Source organism: Podarcis liolepis, assembly GCF_965112155.1.
Source record: "Podarcis liolepis genome assembly, chromosome: 13".
NCBI classification, from domain to species: Eukaryota; Metazoa; Chordata; class Lepidosauria; order Squamata; family Lacertidae; genus Podarcis; species Podarcis liolepis.
The window spans coordinates 37,336,846-37,357,055 of NC_139573.1; the positions used below are offsets into that span (position 1 = coordinate 37,336,846).

At 46.2% G+C, this 20,210-nt stretch overlaps 1 protein-coding gene and 1 long non-coding RNA gene across 7 annotated transcripts in view; one reads left to right on the forward strand and one right to left on the reverse strand.

Annotated features, from left to right (window-relative positions):
* HDAC5 (histone deacetylase 5) overlaps positions 1 to 13,067 on the reverse strand; it is a 126,039-nt gene extending 112,972 nt beyond the window's left edge. For 2 of the 6 annotated variants that reach the window (XM_083469503.1, XM_083469499.1), the window contains exons 1-2: positions 12,749 to 13,064; positions 167 to 386 (exon numbers count right to left, since the gene is read on the reverse strand). In XM_083469503.1, the coding sequence (XP_083325629.1) occupies positions 167 to 188 (22 nt within the window). In that variant the 5' untranslated portion in view covers positions 189 to 386; positions 12,749 to 13,064. Of the gene's footprint in view, positions 1 to 166; positions 387 to 12,748 lie in introns of all 6 variants that reach the window. The other 4 variants (XM_083469502.1, XM_083469501.1, XM_083469498.1 and 1 more) reach the window with 3 other exon arrangements.
* A 1,381-nt stretch (positions 13,068 to 14,448) lies between these two features.
* Positions 14,449 to 18,804, forward strand: LOC310690911. The gene is made up of 3 exons (XR_014518278.1): positions 14,449 to 14,493; positions 14,871 to 15,086; positions 17,996 to 18,804. It is a non-coding gene; the product is annotated as an uncharacterized lncRNA (long non-coding RNA).
* Positions 18,805 to 20,210: the final 1,406 nt, after the last annotated feature.

A 20,210-nucleotide genomic window follows, 5' to 3' on the forward strand; every position in this document is an offset into this window, starting at 1 on the left:
TGGCACTGGAGGCACCCCATGTCTTTAACATTCACTCTAAGCACTCATCCAGTGCACAGTTGCAAAATCTCAGCAGGCAAATTCCATATTCCCCCCCAAAAAGCTATGAAGGCAACAGCACCACCACCACTGCCATACTCCTCCCATAAGCCCTTGCCTTGCCTACCTGACTCATTCTTGGAGTTCATGTTGTCTGCGTTGGTAGGTGGCTCCTCGACGAAAGGTCAGGAAAGAGGAGGAAACAGCTGTTTTAGAGAGCTGAGCTAGGCCTACAGGAGAGCGCTCACGTAGGGGGTGGGGGCTGACGGCGGAGCTGGTCAGATGCCGTCCTGCCAACACTGCTGGGACATCTCTTGTGGCAAATGGGCAAATCCGTCTAGGGAACCCTAGGGCAAAAAGCAAAGAACACCACACATCAGTAAGAAGAGAAGGTGGCCAAGTAACAAGAGACGGCTGGCCAAGACCAAGCCGTTTTGCATTATGAGCAGCCTATAGAATCGGCCTACTATGACATAGCCAATTTCGGTTCCGATCAGCATTGTGTTAAGGCAGAGAAGCGCTGGGAGAAGAAAGTTGGCGCTACCCCACTCCAAGCTGTTCTGCCGTGGAGCCCCAATGCCACAGTCAGTGTCCCTCTTTTTACACCTGCCACGGGAACCACTATACAGTATGAGGAAACATCATACCTGAATTGTCCAAGAGACCATGAGTTCATTAACACTTTGATCACATGCTGCACTTGTGAACTTTGTAATCTCCAGGCTATCTGCTCTGCATACGCCTAAGCTCTCTGTCATGAACTCACTAATCAGCTGAGACCACTCCCTAGGGCAATCAATGAATCCATCTGCAGCTTACAGCTCTACCATCAACCATTTTCCAGAATGTGGATAATTATTGTTGCCTGGCCTTGCACCACAGGTCTGAAGTTTGGCAAGATTAAAGCTAGAGGGTGAGGATGCAGAAGCCAAGGTACAAGGGGAGGATTCTGCAATGCTGCATAGGGTTAGTCAGTGAAATGGCAACAGACTGAATATGGGGGCAGCCTCCCCCCCCCAAAGGAGGAGATTTAAAGACCAAACTCCGAAAACTTTGCACCTTGACAAATGTACAGTAACTGAGGATATACAGTAACTGAGGAGAGGGAGGGAAGATTAATAGTTCTTCAACACTATAGTCAGTATGTAAAGACTATTCAATTTGTTGCCATAAATAAAACACATGGACATGTAAAGATCATGAGGAAGAAGAAATATCAGGAAGGCGGAGGTGCAGGACTGGGTGAAGGACAAGAAGTCTGTAAAGTCAGGGATATGTGGCTTGCTATCATCAACATCTGTGTCAAGGATGGAGAACATCTGGCACTCTAGACCAGTGGTTCTCAACCTGTGGGCCCCCAGATGTTGTTGGACTACAACTCCCATCATCCCTGAGCTCTGGCCTTGCTAGCTAGGGGTGATGGGAGTTGTAGTTCAACAACATCTGGGGACCCAGAGGTTGCGAAAGGCTGCTCTAGACCAGTGTTTCCCAACCGGTGTTCCGTGGCACACTAGTGTGCCGCGAGACGTTGCCTGGTGTGCCGTGGGAGGGAGGCGGGCGAGGCGGGCGGCGAGAGGCGGGGCGGCGACGGCGAGGAGAGGCCGCCCAGCGCGGGGCTCTCGCCGTCTGCCTGCCTGGCTGCCTGCGTGGCGCTGACGTCACGGGGCTGTAACGTGCCCCACATAGGCACACACGGGGCGGCGAGCGAGCTCCCTCCCACATCCCATCGCCGCTCGCTTCGGCCGGCCTACTGGGCTGTCGCAGGCGGAAGGCCTGCGCATGCGCGAGGTTTTCGCGCCTTCGGGATTCCCTTCACGCCTTCCTCCTCCCGGGTCCTTGAGAGCGCGGGAAGCGGCAGCGCGAGACCGGCGTTGAGCCTGGTAGGTATTGCGCTTGCCAAGGCAGTCATTTGGGAAATGAAAACTTGCAAAGCAAGCAACCAGTTCAATCTGAAGTACGTGTATGCTTAATATCCTGTATCTGAAACCTGTTCTGCCCCCTCCCCCACACTTGGTGCCATTTTCATCTACACATGCAGCAGAGTAAGTTGACCCAGAATAGTACCAATTCAGATGGCAGATGGGAGAATGACAGTGCTGAATGCTTTCCCATGTAGAACAGTCCCTGCAAATAAAAACCTAGCATATTTGGAAGAGGGATGCTAGCCTAACCATTACCTTCTATGCTGTTACTATTTTTTTATATTTTTTTACATAAGTAAAAAGTGACCTTTCCCCATCTGGCATGGTGGTGTGCCTCGAGATTTTTTTCATGAAACAAGTGTGCCTTTGCCCAAAAAAGGTTGGGAAACACTGCTCTAGACCATGGGTAGGCAAACTAAGGCCCGGGGGCCAGATCCAGCCCAAACGTCTTCTAAATCCTGTCCAGGAATCAGAATGTTTTTACAAGAGTAGAATGTGTCCTTTTATTTAAAATGCATCTCTGGGTTATTTGTGGGCCATAGGAATTCGATCATTTTTTTCCCCTTCAAAATATAGTCCGGGCCCCCACAAGGTCTGAGGGACTGCTGAAAAAGCTTGCTGACCCCTGCTCTAGACATTACTGAACTGCAATTCCCATCATCCCCAGCCAGCCTGGCCAATTGTCAGGGATGATGGCAGGAGTTCTCCTGCATCATCTGGAGGGTCACAGTTTCCTCATCCATGATGATGGAGGTACTGAAAGCCATATGATTGGATGATTTCACCTGCTCTCATTTCGTCTCATCGCTTATATCTTGCTTTTCAGTCCTAAGGGAAACCCAAGGTAGCTAACAGAAGGCGCAAAATATCAGAATGAAAACTAATGTAACAAAACATAGCATGTATATCAAAATATATAACAAGCCAGAGTCAAATTCATGTCAAAGGCATATCAACAAATACAATAAATGTACTAAATCTCATTGGAAAAATAATTCAGTAAGAGTCTTCTTTCTAGCTTTAATGTCCTCACCCCCATATTCCCATACTTGGCGTCCTTGCGCCATAATAACCTCATCTCTGTGGTGTGATCCCATGTCACTGAAGAGTGTATTTGAATAGTCTACCAGTCATACTGTTTAGGGAAGCTTTTAATGTTTGATGTATTACGGTATTTTAATATTTTGTTGGAAGCCGCCCAGAGTGGCTGGGGAAGCCCAGCCAGATGGGTGGGGTATAAATAATAAATTTATTATTATTATTATTATTATTAGAGGGATTCCAAAATATATGTGTCTTTCCCACCCAATCGTCATCCTACTCCTTGCTCTGCCAGCTGCCACACCTCCTTCAGGTAACGGAGAGTTGTCCTCCTAATGATTCCTCCAAGCTTCATTTCCAAGGATGATAGTTAAATTTACTCAAGAGAGGAGATTGATTTCTGGTGCCTTCACAACCCATGTAGAGAAAATAAATAGGGGCTAAGAATTAAAGCTTGAGTGATCCTGAAGGAGAAGAGGAAGACCCAAGTCCAGTTCTCCCTTGGAGATGACAAGTCCAACTCTCAGAATGCAGAAAGTCTCTTGCCTGATTAAATACTCCTCAGCACAGAAAACCAGCATGCCAAGGAGTGTTATTCTAGCTTATCTTCCTCTCCAACATGCTAGTTGTTTTCCAGGTCCACAGAAAGTTTTTTAAACAGAGAAGCATTCCAGCATATGAGCCCACAACTGCACTCCAAAGCTGAGCAGCCCTGGCATCGATCACCTTAGCATGGAGACCTTCAGCAAAAAATTGCTAAATAAAAATGTTAGACAGGAGGGTCAACTGCAGACTTTGGCTTCTTGTTAAGAATGAGGGAGAAGCAGTGTGTCAGAAGTGTGTGCAGGAGCCGGGCCCTGTGACCAGTAGGGCTTTGCAGGACTGGACCTTCCTATGTTTGTTCTGGGGAGGCAAGGCGGGGCTGCACAGGTGAGGCCACTTGGTAACTCACTGCACCTGGTGGCTAGAGCCGGGAAGGGATATAAGGTCAACATTTCCCTTCGGCTCTTTGCCACAGCAACACGTTTCTTGCCTTGCTGCGTTTGACTTCTTGCTTCCTGATCCTCAGACCTCCGCTTCGTGACTCCTTGCTTCTCGACCCTCAGACCCCTGGCTTCTGGACTTTCGTTCCTGCTCCCACCCTGCCATCTTGCTCCCGGTCCTGATGTCCTCAGCCGGGACTTTGCCCGTAGACCGGACCGTGACAGAGTGTGTATGAATATGGGAATAGAAACAGAACAGGGAGGGACAAACTGTTGATCAATACCCTGCCTGAGGGAAGCCTGCAAGCCAGACATGAGTCCAGTAGCCCTCAGCCCACCTGCAATTCCCAGCAACTGGAGGTAGAACAGTGAAAGTAGAATGTAGTCACTGTGGCTAGTAATCATTGGTGGCCTTGTCCTCTATGAATATGTCTAATGCTCTTTTAAAGTTGTTGACCAATTCTGCCTCCGACATTCAGCTGGATTTCCACAAGTTTTAGTGATGTAAGAGAACAAAAAGAACTTTTCTCCTTGACATGCATAGTTTCATAATCTGATGTCACCTCTTCCTTGCCTTCTCACTAAACTATAAAGTCCCAAACACTGCAATCTTTCCTCTTAAAGAGAGTCACTCCATCCCATGATCATTTGGTTTCCCTTTTCTGAACTTCTCCAGCTCTACAATGTCCTTTTTGAGAGGTGACCGGAGCCTGCAAAAGGCAAAGTTGGTTTCTCACAGTGATCTGCGGTAGCTTACCTTAACGTTTTAAGTGAATATACATTTATCACATTTATAAATTTTAAATTTATTGTTTTACATTGTCTTAAATGTTTGTTTTCCTTCTGGGATTGTACCCCCAAGTGTGTTTTATAAACTGGTCTCCGACCGTAATAAATTATTTGTCTATCTCACAGTGATGGGAGTCTAATGGATTCTCTCTTGGACTTGGAAGCTGGGGAAATTCCACATCATGCCAAGACCAAATTATACTGGAAATCCAAAGTGACCCCGAGTTCCAATAATCCTTGCATGTGTGAAAACGCAACCTAGGGCACTTTGTAAACAAAAATGATTTAAGAAACATTGCAGTATGGGGAAGCAGCTCTTCACATCCCTGAAGCCTCTACACCCAAGCAAACCTCATACATTTCCAACAGAATATTATGTTAAGCCATTACTACAAATTTGGCAGGAGACGCACCTTCTGGGCTAAACAGCGGCAAAGTAAAGGGGTGAGAGGTGGATAACTCTCCCCACTCTTGAGTGCCGTTTCCCTCTCTACAACACAGATGCATGCAACAGAAGACAGATGGTCGTTCTGTTTTCCTTTAATGAAAAACCACTTTAGGAGAGAGTGATTGAGGGCCAAATCAGATGTGACATGAGAGATCTTCCATGTGCTGAATGGTTTGGCCCTGAGAGCAGAGAAGCAGAAGGAAGCGTCAGTGGGGGAAAGGATAGGTGAGGAAGAAGTCGATTTTCCCTCCCTCAAATGTGCCAGTGTGGTGTAGTGGTTAAGAGCGGTAGTCTCGTAATCTGGGGAACTGGGTTCGCATCTCCGCTCCTCCACATGCAGCTGCTGGGTGACCTTGGGCCAGTCACACTTCTTTGAAGTCTCTCAGCCCCACTCACCTCACAGAGTGTTTGTTGTGGGGAAGGAAGGGAAAGGAGAATGTTAGCCGCTTTGAGACTCCTTAAAGGGAGTGAAAGGCGGGATATCAAATCCAAACTCCTCCTCTTCTAATGTTTCATGGTCTTCTCAATCAACCCTTCCCAAAGCAGGGAGGGACAACTACTCAGAGAACACCTGGCTTGAATGCAGAAGGTCCACAGGTTCAATCCCTGGCATCTCGAAGTAGCAAGTGCCCAAGATCCTGCAGAGCAAGCGCGAGAAGACCAGTGTTTTCCAAATTTGGGTCTCCAACTGTTTTTGGACTACAATTCCCATCATCCCTGACCACAGGTCCTGCTAGCTGGGAATGATGAGAGTTGTAGTCCCAAAACGGCTGGCGACCCAAGTTTGGGAAACCCTGTACTAGACAATACTGAGCTACACGGGAAAATAGCCTGACTTGATATAAGTCAGCTTCCTCTGGTCCACAAAACTTTTCATGGGGGAAAAAAGATCTGCCAGGCTACCATTATATATGGAACATGTAGCTCATCCCTGAGGTCCTCTTTAGCAGCAGCCTAATGACATTAATTTAGCCGAAGAGAATACAGCAGTTGCTTCTTCTGCCATAGGGAATTAAGAGTTTCACAATTCAGCTCTGACCCATGCTTGTCCTGGTGAGAGCAGTGGAGATTTATGCCTCAGTTGTCTATTCACTTATCTGAATGAAGTTGGGACCAAGGGCTCGGAATCTGATCTGAGCTTTCTCTCTGCTGGGAGTAGCAGAAATTGCATCCTATGATCCCTATTCAATCAGGGCTGGCAGGTTGTTGGGAACTTTTTAAACTATAAGGAAAAAGCATTGAGATGGTGCCAGGTTTCCTTGGTGAGGGTATTCCTGGTTACTATTGCTCTGTATTTGTGTTGCAGTAACCGGCTTCAGAAGCAATGCTATTGGTCTGATCTGCCAATACGTGCTTGGCAGAACACACACCAAGCAACATGGGCCACAAATGCTCGCCAGTGACCACAACATTGATTGAGCAGGCAAGGGCAGGGCAGAAAAAGGCAGGAGATCACCCCCATGGTGGCACTTGGCTTTGGTGGTCCTAAGAAAGCAACAAGAATCTTGCCACTGTCAAGCGTCTCTGAAAGTTCAGCCCAATGTCAAAGACACAAACCTACCCCTTTGATGACTCAATTTATCTGTATATTTAAAAATATTTATACACCACTTGATTACAGCAGTGTTAGAAACTCAGATATATAAGCTAGGTGCCAAATGGCTCCTTAAACCAAGGTTACAGTCGCCAAAACGGAATGTCTAGTTGCCATTTTGGGACTGTTGTTGTTTAGTCGCTTAGTCGTGTCCAACTCTTTGTGACCCCATGGACCAGAGCACGCCAGGCACTTCTGTCTTCCACTGCCTCCCGCAGTTTGGTCAAACTCATGCTGGTAGCTTCGAGAACACTATCCAACCATCTCGTCCTCTGTTGTCCCCTTCTCCTTGTGCCCTCCATCTTTCCCAACATCAGGGTCTTTTCCAGGGAGTCTTCTCTTCTCATGAGGTGGCCAAAGTATTGGACCCTCCGCTTCACGATCTGTCCTTCCAGTGAGCACTCAGGGCTGATTTCCTTCAGAATGGATAGGTTTGATCTTCTTGCAGTCCATGGGACTCTCAAGAGTCTCCTCCAGCACCAGGATTCAAAAGCATCAATTCTTCAGCTATCAGCCTTCTTTATGGTCCAGCTCTCACTTCCATACATCACTACTGGGAAAACCATGGCTTTAACTATACGGACCTTTGTTGGACTAGACGGCTCAAATGTCATATTTTTCAATATGACTGTGCAGATAAAATATAACTGATATAATTCTAAAGGATGTGTTGTTAAGTGTGTGAAAACAGATCCAATGATCCCCAGGCATGCACACCTCCAGAGATGGTGGAGCTGTCAGGCGTTATCCTGGCACTCTGGCATCTTCACTTGGTCACAAGTGGCCAATAGCCTTTTCTGCCTTTTCAATCTTATGTATGTATATCTATATATCTATATTTGTAATTGTTTGATCTTTTTGTCATGGATTGTGTTTAATTCTTTCGTTACTGCAGTTGTTTCTGTTAAAGAGTCAAACCTCATTTTACGTTCCATCAGTTTAGTTTCCATTGGAAGCATTAGTTCTTTCCAATTATTTTTAATCAGCTCCTTTATGGCTTCTTGCTCTGCTGCCAACTCTTCTCTTAAGATATTGTTACCATTTTCTTTCTCCGAGGAAGGTGCCCCTTTTGAGGGTGGGGCCATCTTGAATGCAGCCTGCATTACTGTCCTTCTTGAAGTGAGCCTTCAGTCTTGGGGCAGGAAGAATTGAGTGAGGTCTTTTGTTTTCAGCTTTTCTGAGTCCTTGTGCATTCCCCTCACCTTTCTTCAAACGGCTTTTGCTCCAAGCTGTTTCTCTGGGCCTTGGAGCACAGGGGTTCTTGAACAATGCACTGAATGAACTAAGAACAGGAAATTTGAGTCTAGGTAGCAAGTAGATCGAAAAAGCCTCACCAGCTTGGATGGCAAAACTGGATGGATTTATCATTTATTTACAGTTAGTGGTAAGGTACGAGTTTTACAAAAGTATTCACCTCACTCTTCACCCAAGTACAGTGGTGCCCCGCAAGACGAATGCCTCGCAAGACGGAAAACCCACTAGACGAAAGGGTTTTCCGTTTTTGAGCTGCTTCGCAAGAGGATTTTCCCTATGGGCTTGCTTTGCAAGACGAAAACGTCTTGCAAGTGTTCCGATTTTTTTCCGCTTTCCCCTCCTTTTTCTAAGCCGCTAAGCCGCTAATAGCCTTTTAGCCGCTAATCCGCTAAGCCTTTAATAGCCGCTAAGCCTTTAATAGCCGCTAAACCGCTAATAGCGCTAATCCGCTAATGGGGTTGCTTCGCAAGACAAAAAAACCGCTAGACGAAGAGACTCGCGGAATGGATTAATTTCGTCTTGCGAGGCACCACTGTATCAGAATACAGTGGTACCTCGGGTTAAGTACTTAATTTGTTCCGGAGGTCCGTTCTTAACCTGAAACTGTTCTTAATCTGAAGCACCTCTTTAGCTAATGGGGCTTCCTGCTACTGCCACGCCGCCGGAGCACGATTTCTGTTCTCATCCTGAAGCAGAGTTCTTAACCTGAAGCACTATTTCTGGGTTAGCAGTGTCTGTAACCTGAAGCGTATGTAACCCAAGGTACCACTGTAAAAGAAATGGAGGAGGGAGACCCTGGCAAAGCAGGTAATTTGGGAAATGCCCATAGCTCAGAGATGGACCATGCAGGAGCAGTGTTAGAAAGTAACGATATATAAGCTAGGTGTGAAAAGGTTCCTTAAGCCAAGGTTACAGTCGCCAAAACAGAATGTCTAGTTGTCATTTGTAGGCAAGACGGCTCCAATGTCTTATTTTCCAAATGATGGACTGACCAATTGATTCTCAGTTTAACATCCAGCTAGTTCAGATGACAATCTTGAGCTAGGTTAAGAGCTTTGAGAACTTCAAAGAAGAAAAGCCGCTGGATCCAGGGATAGTCCACATATATATTGGCCTATTCCAACCTCTTTTCCTTAATGGTGACTGCTCCTGCTCAGGCTGCACAGAAAAAGCATTTTGGTTCCAGAAATTCATCCCGACTATGCAGATAAAATATAATTAATAGAATTTTACAGGATGTGGTATTAGTGTGTGAAAACAGTGCAGATACAATGATCCCCAGGCATGCACCTCCAGATGGTGGAGATGTTTCTGTGGTTAGGTGCCAAGATTGTGGGAATCACTCTGGTATAGGAAGGGCAGAAGGAACATTTCCTGCCTATCAACTGAGCCTGTCAAGTCATATACCAAATCCGGATTGTGGAAGGCAGGTAAGGAAATATCTTGGTCAGAGCTCACATCTCCCCCTGAGAAATGTACACAGCTCTGGAGGCAAAAAGGTATTTCACCCAGAGTTTTAGTTTGGGGCAATTTTCAACCTAATCTCTGCAAGTAAAAGAGTTGAGCATTTGTTCTTCTGGAGTGTTGAGAAGGCAATTAAAAGCAAGATTTTGATATTGGAACAGGCAGCTAGAACCAAAGGGCTACTGGATCACAGGCATGGAAAATAACAAGTGCACATCTTGTTGTAGGCTCAAAGCACTTCACACATTATCTTAGTAATCCTGTTCAACAGCTTTGTAACAGTCAGTATTGTTTTCCACATATTACAGATGGTCAGGCTGGGGCGGGGGGGGGGGGAGAGCCACTGAGGTTGAAAAATATTGATTTGCCTAAGGTTACCCAGAGAGTTCACGGTGAACCAGGTATTTCCTGCCCAACTGCTTACTCTCTTCACAACCGCACAACACACAGAAAGCAGGGCAAACTAGACACACCAATTCGCAGCAGAGGCACTCACATAGCCAAAACCATTGAATGCCACAGACAGAGAGATCAAGGTGCCTGCAAAACAAGGAACTCCAGATGGCTCATACAAGAACGTCAAGAAGACCCGCAAACCCAAGAGGATCTCTCATCAGTTTGACCGGGGTGAAAATTTTGCCGAGGCACATTTTGCAAGGCAGGGTCTATAACTCAACCACTAAATCTAGATTCCAAGCAGACGAAAAGGCAAGAGCTACGCAGAGCTGAGGCGAGTCACATGCATCCCTCTATTACATTCTGCAGGCAACTCATGTCTGTCAGCTCCAGTCCAAACAAAACAGTCCTATACCTGAAAGAATAACATGGCAAAAGGCTAAGCAGGAGTTTGGCCTCAGGGATCAAGTTCCTGCTTGTTCCTTCTCAGCATAAATTCTCCCAAGCTCCGCTCCCCCCCCCCCCCCAGAATCTTAAGTTAAGTGTTAGAAAGCAGCTGAACGGGCACAGTGAGAAACTATAACTGGAGCAAGGCATGGCATTAAATACGAGTTCAGAAAGCAGTGTGCAAAGTGGTTTGTAGAACTTTTTCGTCACATGGACACGAAGACCATGTAATTGAAAGCTAGCAAATGTCACTTTTTAAAGGTTAAGGGAAGTCCAGTTGCATAGTGGACTAAGGACAAGTCATGCATGCAAGTCATGCAACAGCTTGTCCATTACAATAATCTAATATCCAGCCTGCAAATAACTCGTTTTACCCTTAAAATCTGGCTAGAAGGGCATAATAACATTTTTAAAAAAAGAAACTAATTGCAGAGCCCTGCACTCTTTTAGCTCCCCCAGATCTACAGATTCAGGTTGAGGTACTCCTCTGCCACCCCACAACTCTGCTTGCACCCTCCAGTATCAGAGTCTCCCTGTCAGATATATTATTTCCATTTCACTTAGGAGGCAGGCAGAACTTCTGGAAACTAGCTTCACTATCTGCACTCTGAATCTGTTATCACCAATTATTGCTGCTAGAAATGCTTATCTTGAGCTTTGCATGGCATTTACACAGACCAAACTTTTTGCATTTCACTGCCATTTGGGCCCATTCTTCCTCTCCCTTCTCATGCACTGCACACATAAACATATACACACCTGCTAAGTGAGTTTAACACTTCCCACATCTGCTCAAATGCACTCTAGTCCATCAAATTCTAATAGGTCTGTTTGGTGCCACAAGACACTACTGCTTTTGCTGCAACCAACAAAACACAGCACCTCTTCTGGAAGTTATCTGCTCCCCATTCATCAAGTCTCACTGACTGACAATGTACAAGCACTTTGCAGCTGCAACCAGAGCCCGTATCCCATGCTCTATAGAAGCTTTGGCAAGATGATGTCAAGTAAGGATTCATTGTTAAAATAGCAAATACTACGATGGAGGTTTTTTTTTATTTGTTCTTTAACAAAATCTCACACGTGTTCTCTCTCTCTCTCTTTTACACACACACACACACACACAAAACCAAGTTTAATAATTCTAGGTTATTCACAAGCAGAACCGCATTAATAAAAAAAATTTCTTTGCACTCTCGATCTCCACATCACCAAGTCCTTGCTACTGCCACAAATGTCAGAGACCTGGCCCCACCAGAGAACCCACCCCATCCTCAAACAGAACAAGGGATGGTTATCTAACTAAATTTGCATATCAAGCCAAAATATGGGTCGGTGGGTTGATTTTATTTAATTTTAAAATCTTGATTGCTGTTGCTTTGGCAACCAAACTTAAGCTTCATAAGGCAGTTTAGGGCACAGAATAACACACACACACCTCTACAGGAAAATGGCTCTGGAAACAGGAAAAGAAACTCACCAAGAAGCATAGGAGCCAACTCCTAGGGGCCAATAAAAATATTTGAGGGGACCCCCCCCCAAAAAAAAGTTGATGGGCATTGTCATTCAAATGGTGTGTGTAATCAATTATGTAGGACGGGGCTTACCTGAGCCCCCAATATATTATTCAACTCAACACTCCTGGCACCAAGACACTGGGAAAATGCACCATTTGATTTATTTTTGGCACGTGTATGTGTATGTGTGTGTGTGTGAGTGAATACTGACACACAAGATTAAACTGCGCCCTGCATCCTCAGACTTCACCCTCTTGGTTCCCAGATCCTTCATCTGAAAGGCCACCCTCCAACATTAAAACAAAAAAAATGTGATTGCTGAAAGATCCCACACAGGGTTGAAAAGTCTGCGATCGTTGCAGGCTTATAACTGTACCCCCCACGTAGATACAAACACACACACACACATTCATACTTTTCAATGACAGAGCAAGAGGGAACGGGAGTGGCTTGCCGAGAAAACACCCCAACTCCACCCTGGACCGGGTGCCACACACATTTCTCATGGCTCCCTTGCCCAAGATCCGCTAGGCACCCGCAACTCCCCCCCCCCACACACATACAAGCACCCCACGCATCAGCCCCCCCCCCCCGTCTAGCTGAGGCACTATCCTCTAAGTCCCAACTTCAGCGGGGCGGGAAGAAGACCCTCAGCCGCAGCCCCACACAGTCCCCGAAGCGCCTCGCTCAGCCAGGCTTGCAGCGCCCCACAGCTTCTCCCGCCTGGCTCCCCACTGCAGCTCCCCACACCTTGCAAAACCTGCAGGGCCCCCCCTCCCGAGCGGAGGGAGGGAGGAAAGGCGCCGGGAGGAGCCCCTCCAAGCTCATGCTACTTGCTGGTCCTTCCCTTTTACCTGCAAGAAGATCGGGAAAATGGCGCGCTGCTTGCTGCTGCTGCTACTGCTGCTTTTCCTTGCAGATGTTCCTGCAGGATGGAAAGCTGCAATTACCGGGCCCAGCCTGCCCTGGGATGGATGTCTCTTTTCTCTTTCCCACCCCGCCACCCCTCCAAGGGAAACTAGAACCGGCTGTCCCGGCCACTGCAGCCCTTCATAACCACAGCCACCTCCTCCTTTTCCTCTTCTCCTCCATCTTTGCAGCTGGCTTCGCTCGCCCTGTGCGCCGCCGCCGCCGCCGCCGCCAAACACTAACAACAACATTCGGTGACGTCATTCGCCGTCACGTGACGGGCCCACCGCTCTATAAATAGCCTTTGCTCTCCCTCGCTTGCTTAAGTCCGCGAGGGGCAAGGCCCAGCGGAGGGAGGGAGGGGAGGGCGGAGCGGCTCAGTCCTGCCTGGTGTTAAAGGGCCCGCAGGAACAAGGCAGGGAAAAGAAGAGCTGCTTCCCCCCCCCCTCAGCAGCCTCCTGCTGCTGCTGCGTGGGGACCATAATAAGCGTGCCTTCCGGCAGTTTCAGCACATGAAACGAAGGACATGCTGCAGGACCGGCCCAAGACATTTTGCCGCCTGAGGCGCCGCAGCTGGTGGAGCCGCTCGGCAGCATTTGAGAGCAGGCAGATTATATTGGGCACCTGAGGCAGTGCCAGATTTAGGGCGCCAAGCCAAGAGGGCACAAAATATAATTAATAATAATAGTACCACCATATATTTTCCGTATACAGAGGAACCTCAGTTAATAATAATAATAATAATAATTTATTTATACCCCGCCCATCTGGCTGGGCTTCCCCAACCACTCTGGGCGCCTTCAAAAAAATATATTAAAATACTGTAATACATCAAGCATTAAAAGCTTCCCTAAACAGGGTTGCCTTCAGATGTCTTCTAAAAGTGTGGTAGTTGTTGTTCTCTTTGACATCTGGTGGGAGGGCATTCCACAGGGCGGGCGCCACTACCAAGAAGGCCCCCTGCCTGGTTCCCTGTAACTTGGCTTCTCGCAGTGAGGGAACTGCCAGAAGACCCTTGGTGCTGGCCCTCAGTGTCCGGGTAGAACGGTGGGGGTGGAGACGCTCCTTCAGATATACTGGGCCGAGGCCGTTTTTGGACTTAATCCATTCCAGAAGACCATTTGGCTTCTGAAAGGTTAGAAAACCGAGGATCAATGGGCTGGCTGCAAAGTCAGTGGGGGGAAAATGAAAAATGCAGTTCGGAAGGTGTTCAGCTTCTGAAAATTGTTTGAAAACCGAAACAGTTCGTTCCAGGTTTTCAGTGTTCGGGAGCCGAAACGTTCCAAAATGGAGGCATTCAGGAGCCAAGGTTTGACTGTATAAGACACCCCCTATTTTTTTGAACCCAAAATTAATAAATCAATATTTTAAACATCAAACAGAACAACTTGGAGATTCTGTTGTGGGTGTCAGCCAGAGTTTAGGTTGCCATATTTCAAGAGTCAGATCCCGAACCAGAGCCTTGGCCCACCTGCACCAGAGCCCAAACCCCTGTCCATGTATAAGACGACCCCAAATTTTTGACTAACTTTTAAAAGCAAGAAACATCGTCCTATACACAGAAAAATAAGGTAATAATGATGACGGTGGTGCTTTTCTTCTAGTAAAAAAGGCGCCGGTACTTGGTACTCTTGAGTATCCCCTGAAACAAAGCACTGATAATACTAATTTATGAGGTACTATGGGAGAGGTAGGGACGCGGGTGGCGCTGTGGGTAAAACCTCAGTGCCTAGGGCTTGCCGATCGCATGGTCGGCGGTTCGAATCCCCGCGGCGGGGTGAGCTCCCGTCTTTCGGTCCCAGCTCCTGCCCACCTAGCAGTTCGAAAGCACCCCTAAGTGCAAGTAGATCAATAGGTACCGCTTTATAGCGGGAAGGTAAACGGCGTTTCTGTGTGCTGCGCTGGTGCTGGCTCGCCAGAGCAGCTTCGTCAGGCTGGCCACGTGATCCGGAAGTGTCTCCGGACAGCACTGGCCCCCGGCCTCTTAAGTGAGATGGGCGCACAGCCCTAGAGTCGGACACGACTGGCCCGCATGGGCAGGGGTACCTTTACCTTTTTATGGGAGAGGTAGTACGTCTGGTGGGGGACACATTGTACTACTTCCGGAGTAGTTTCTCCACCTTTGGTCCTCATACGGCACTCAGCTCTCTCCTGTGACTCCTAGAAACTGTCAGCATGCGACAGCCGCTACACCCCGAGAACGGCTTCAACCCTCTGTTGAAGCGAAGGACTTCCCCTGCATGCGAAGGCAGGTTCTGGCGGATTTAGCCATCAAGACCAATAGTGGGTCCAACAGTCTGCACATAGTGTAAAGGGGAGTGAGGGGCAAGTGGGGCTCATCAACCTGGGAAGGGAGCCCATATAGGAGAAGGAAAACTCTGGTTCTAAACCTTTGCTGCCTTGCGGGATTGTTTTGGGAGAAGAACATGCTGAGGAGTTGTTGGCATCAGTCTGTCTCAAGAGACAATGGAGTGCACCTCTGTGTTAGTAGCACCAAAGTGACTTCCCTGGGGTGCAAGCCTAGGTGGTGTGTATGGAGGTCCCGGGCTGCCCAGAAAACAATACCCCCCTCCCTCTTGGCTTGCTGATGCGGTCCAAAGGAAAGCAGAGCAAGACGTTTGCCGGAAGGAGGACTCCTCCAACCATATTAGGGTCCCCACACTGGATTTGTGTATGGTTTACTCCTTAGTCTTATCTTCTCCCAAAGACGTCCCACAAGGCAGCAGAGGTTTAGGCTTAGAGATGAGCTACCTTCTCAGGTCAACAAGCCCTATCTGCCCCTCAATTCCCTCTACTACACTTATTTTACTGTCCTTAGAACATGTGTTTCAGTGTTTTATTCTGTTTTACTGTGTATACCGTTTTGATGCACCTTATGCCATGAAACAGTCTATAAATTTGAAGGAGGAAGAATACCAGTATGTCAACACTATAGCATTTCTGGAATTTTAAAATGCCAGGCAGTTCCCAGGCCCATGGCTGGCATAATTGGCTTTTTTTCTAGCCTTTGCACAAGGATGGCAAATGCCAACACCAGCCCGCCATTATCACACATAGCTTGACATCCACCACAAAGAGTGTGTTTGTTCTTTAAAATTAAAAATACAATGGGGGTGGGACAGTGGTTGTATAGTGTTGGACCACCCATTCAAAATACACCACACCCAGCAACTAGTTTGAGAGATGAAAGGTGCTACAAGGCCTTAGTGACAGTGCACAAATTTATGCCCAGAAGTCCTAAGAAAGGAGACAAGTTATGAAGAATGGCAACTTAACCATCCACAGCTTAACATAATTTTACCAAGACATTCTCAAAAGGCAAAATGAAGAGACAGCGATTTATCAGGAACAGGTACCAGAAAGTAGGAACATTGGAAGCTGCTGTATACTGAATCAGATCACGGGACCATCTACCTCAGCATTGTCTAGCAGCTCTCTAGGGTTTGAGGCAGGGGACATTCATAACCTTACTTGGACACTCAAGAGCAGGGGTAGGCAACCTAAGGCCCGTGGACCGGATGCGGCCCAATCACCACCTCAATCTGACCCGCAGACGGTCCGGGAATCAACGTTTTTTTACATGAGTAGAATGTGTCCTTTTATTTAAAATGCATCTCTGGGTTATTTGTAGGGCATAGGAATTCATTCATTTTTATTATTTTTTTCAAAATATAGTCCGGCCCACCACATGGTCTGAGGGACGGTGGACTGGCCCACGGCTGAAAAAGGTTGCTGGCCCCTGCTCAAGAGCATAAAAGATACCTGTTATACTGTAACAGTTATACTGTATTGTGTATTAATGCAACACTGGAGTCATAGGCTGGAACAGCCAAGGCTGTTGTGGAATCAATTGTTGCTGGAGTGTGTGTGTGTGGCTGTAATTACACACACGTAATTTATGCTCAGTCAGAAGAGCATGAGACTCAATCTCAGGGTCATGGGTTTGAGTCCCACATTGGGCAAGAAATTCCTGCATTGCAAGGGGTTGGACTAGATGACCCTTGGGGTCCTTTCCAACTCTACAATTCTGTGATTCTATTAGCAGGAAGCACATTGCACTGCCTGACCCACCCCCCCCCAAAAAAAATGTGGTTTTAAAATTGATACTCCAATTTTTTGAATTTGGGGGCTTCACATCCCTACCCAAGGCTCCCACTTGACCTGACCCCAAAGCAGTTGAGGGAGTGGGGAGCAAATCTTTCAGTGGTATGCCAGTTTCTCACATATAACTTTTCATAGCTCGCACAGGCTTTAAAAGATTACTGTACAAGAAGCTGGCCAGGGTGTGTTAAAACTTGAAGGCTACTGCCCTATACTGTTCAACAGGACTTTACCAAAGTGGGGCACTTTTGAGTTAACCAACGTAGGAACAAGTTGTAAAGCAGCTTGGGCCAGAAGATTATCTAAATTTTCAAAAACAGCTACTGAGCCAAGGCATCCCCCTGCAAATCATAATCTTTAGAACATACTGTGCTTCAGATAAACCAGTAAAGGTATTTCCATGTCAAATGAATGATTGGAAACACATTCAAAAATCTCTGAATACATACAGTGATCAAATGTTAGGCCCCCTCATCTGCACTGTACCTTTAAAGCAGAATATTCCACTTTAAAAAGCCATAGCTTACCCCCAAAGAATTCTGGGAACTGTAGTTGTTTGCTGAGAATTGTTTGGAGACCACCCCTAATTCCCCTCAGAGAGTTAAAATTCCCCGTTTCCTGGGAAGAGGGGTAGATTATTAAACAACCCTGGAAATTTTAGCTGTGCAAAGGGGATAGAGGGTCTTATAACAACCTAACAACAAACTACAGTTCCCAGGATTCTTTGTTGGGAAAGCCATGGCTGTTTACAGCGGTGTGATGCCGCTTTAAATGTACAGTGCCTAAGACTCCTATTTTCAGGCACAAATTTTGAATTACATAGGCACGCCCCTGTGTTAATGCTATCCCAAAGCAAGCAGTTATCATCACAGGGGCTTGCCTATGGGTGTGTTTTACAGGTAGCAAATAGCCTTTATTTTCCATGTAGTTAAGACTTACTGTGAAGTGTGGGAATTAAACACCTAGTTACTCATCAGACAGAGTTCAGAACTAGAGAGACGAATTGCAGATTATAAAGCCCTCTGCAGGCACTTACATAATAGCTGAATTATGTTGCCGTCCTCCTTTTTCTCTACCCCAATCCAATGCAGAGGTCATCACACCCAAGACCCATGAAAACCAGTGGACTAGCCCTCCTCAACTCTGCATCGGACCAGGCCATTTAAAAAGTCATCTGTTACTTTCATGCTTGTGAGCGTGCTCTGCGTCAACCAAGATTGGTATGAGAATGGCCAAAAGAATTGTGTTAAAGAAAAAACACGGAGGTCAGCCACTTAAAAGAAAAAAAAGAGTGTACAGCATAGCAGAAGCAGTGCAAGGTGAACGAAGAATTGTACCAAAGGTGACAGAAGGAAAATACGAGCTCATAATTTTAAAGGTGTGTAGAAAAGACGCCTGCCTTTGCATATATGTCTTGTTCTGCATGGAGAAACAATTAAAATGTACAAGGCGAAAACCATAAATGGTGCACATACACATTTTAAAGGGCCAGGTCTTCTGTTTCAGGCTATACAGATGTAGGCCTAATTCTGTCCCAATGTTTCTCCCATACACATTGCAGAGAAAGCTGGCATTTCAAGCGCACAGGAACCATTCACATTATATTGACATTTGAAGTGCTCCTTTTGCATCCAAATTCGAAATGAATTGGTCTGGAGTAGAGATTCAAAATTCGCAATTCCCACAACCACTCTAAGTCAATATCTGTTTCTTGTTCTTTTACAGTAGAATTGGGTTTGGGTAGATCCTGTCTTCAATGACTGAATGTATGAAGTCAGGAATATATGGATAAACACAGTTCAAAAAAGAATATGCTGATATGCTTAGACTAAAGGAGTAAAGTGGAAAAGAAAGCATTAATAAGTGATGTTATAAAGAGATTAAAATTTAAAACCTAAAAGATTGCAATGTTTGTACCGAATTTAAAATATATGGAAGTCGAGGTGTGGTGGAGGGAAGCTGTGGGGTGTGGTGAGGGGAAGTCACGAGGGTGGAAAGGATTTTTGTTTGTGTAAATAGTATTTTTGTGAGTCTATATATTTTCTTTTATCTTTCTGTATCATCAAAACTTTAATTAAAAAAATTTAAAAAGAAGAAAAAAGAAGGCAGAACGAGGATAAAATGGATGACAACAAAACACTAATAATAAAATGTTGGGACACGCTGTTGTTTCTGTTCATCTCCTTTGTGGAAGCCCCTTCAAATTTCTGATCGCATTCCTGTCAAATACAAAATCCTTTTCAATTCCTGCATTTTTATTTCAGAAAACAAGAGAGAGAAAGCGCAGAATGTACAATTATGTACAGAGAGCATCTTTCACCACTGAATGACAGCAGCTGGACACACCACTATAATCTTTTGTATTTGGTTTTGTAGGGCATTTTACATCCCAACCTTTAATTAATCACTTTCCAATAATTAAATTCTGCATCTACACCTGCTGCAGACGCACCATTTCAGACTGTGTATGTCTCACATTTTTTAATGTTTCCCATGGTGAATAATTCCTTGCAAATAAAAGTAACATTCCAGTACTGATGTATGGAAGTGAGAGCTGGACCATAAAGAAGGCTGATTGCCGAATAATTGATGCTTTTGAATTGTGGTGCTGGAGGAGACTCTTGAGAGTCCTATGGACTGCAAGAAGATCAGACCTATCCATTCTGAAGGAAATCAGCCCTGAGTGCTCACTGGAAGGACAGATCCTGAAGTTGAGGCCACCTCATGAGAAGAGAAGACTCCCTGGAAAAGACCCTGATGCTGGGAAAGATGGAGGGCACAAGGAGAAGGGGACGACAGAGGATGAGATGGCCGGACAGTGTTCTCGAAGCTACCAGCATGAGTTTGACCAAGCTGTGGGAGGCAGTGGAAGACAGGAGTGCCTGGTGTGCTCTGGTCCATGGGGTCACGAAGAGTCGGACACGACTAAATAACTAAACAACAGCAATCAGGAAAAGGGCTGGCCACAATCCTCCTTAGAGTTTCTTATAAAGGGACCACTGCATAGAAAAGGTGACACCCACCCCAACCTGGAGTTCATTCTGCACACACCATTCTGCTGCATGTGTAGATCAGGCATAAGAGTTGGGAGAGAGGTACAACCTGGCTACTTCCTCCTACCTAAAGATGTTTGCCATTTCCTTAGGCCCACTGGAAGATGGGGAGATATCAGAGCTGGTCACAATTAAAAGTGCTGTTGACCAGGATCACCTTGCTTCAGATAAGCAGCTACTACATGGCAGCTCTTCCTGATGGCAGGAAATTTTTTTGGAGGGAGGACTGTTAGGGGCTCAGAGCTACATTCCA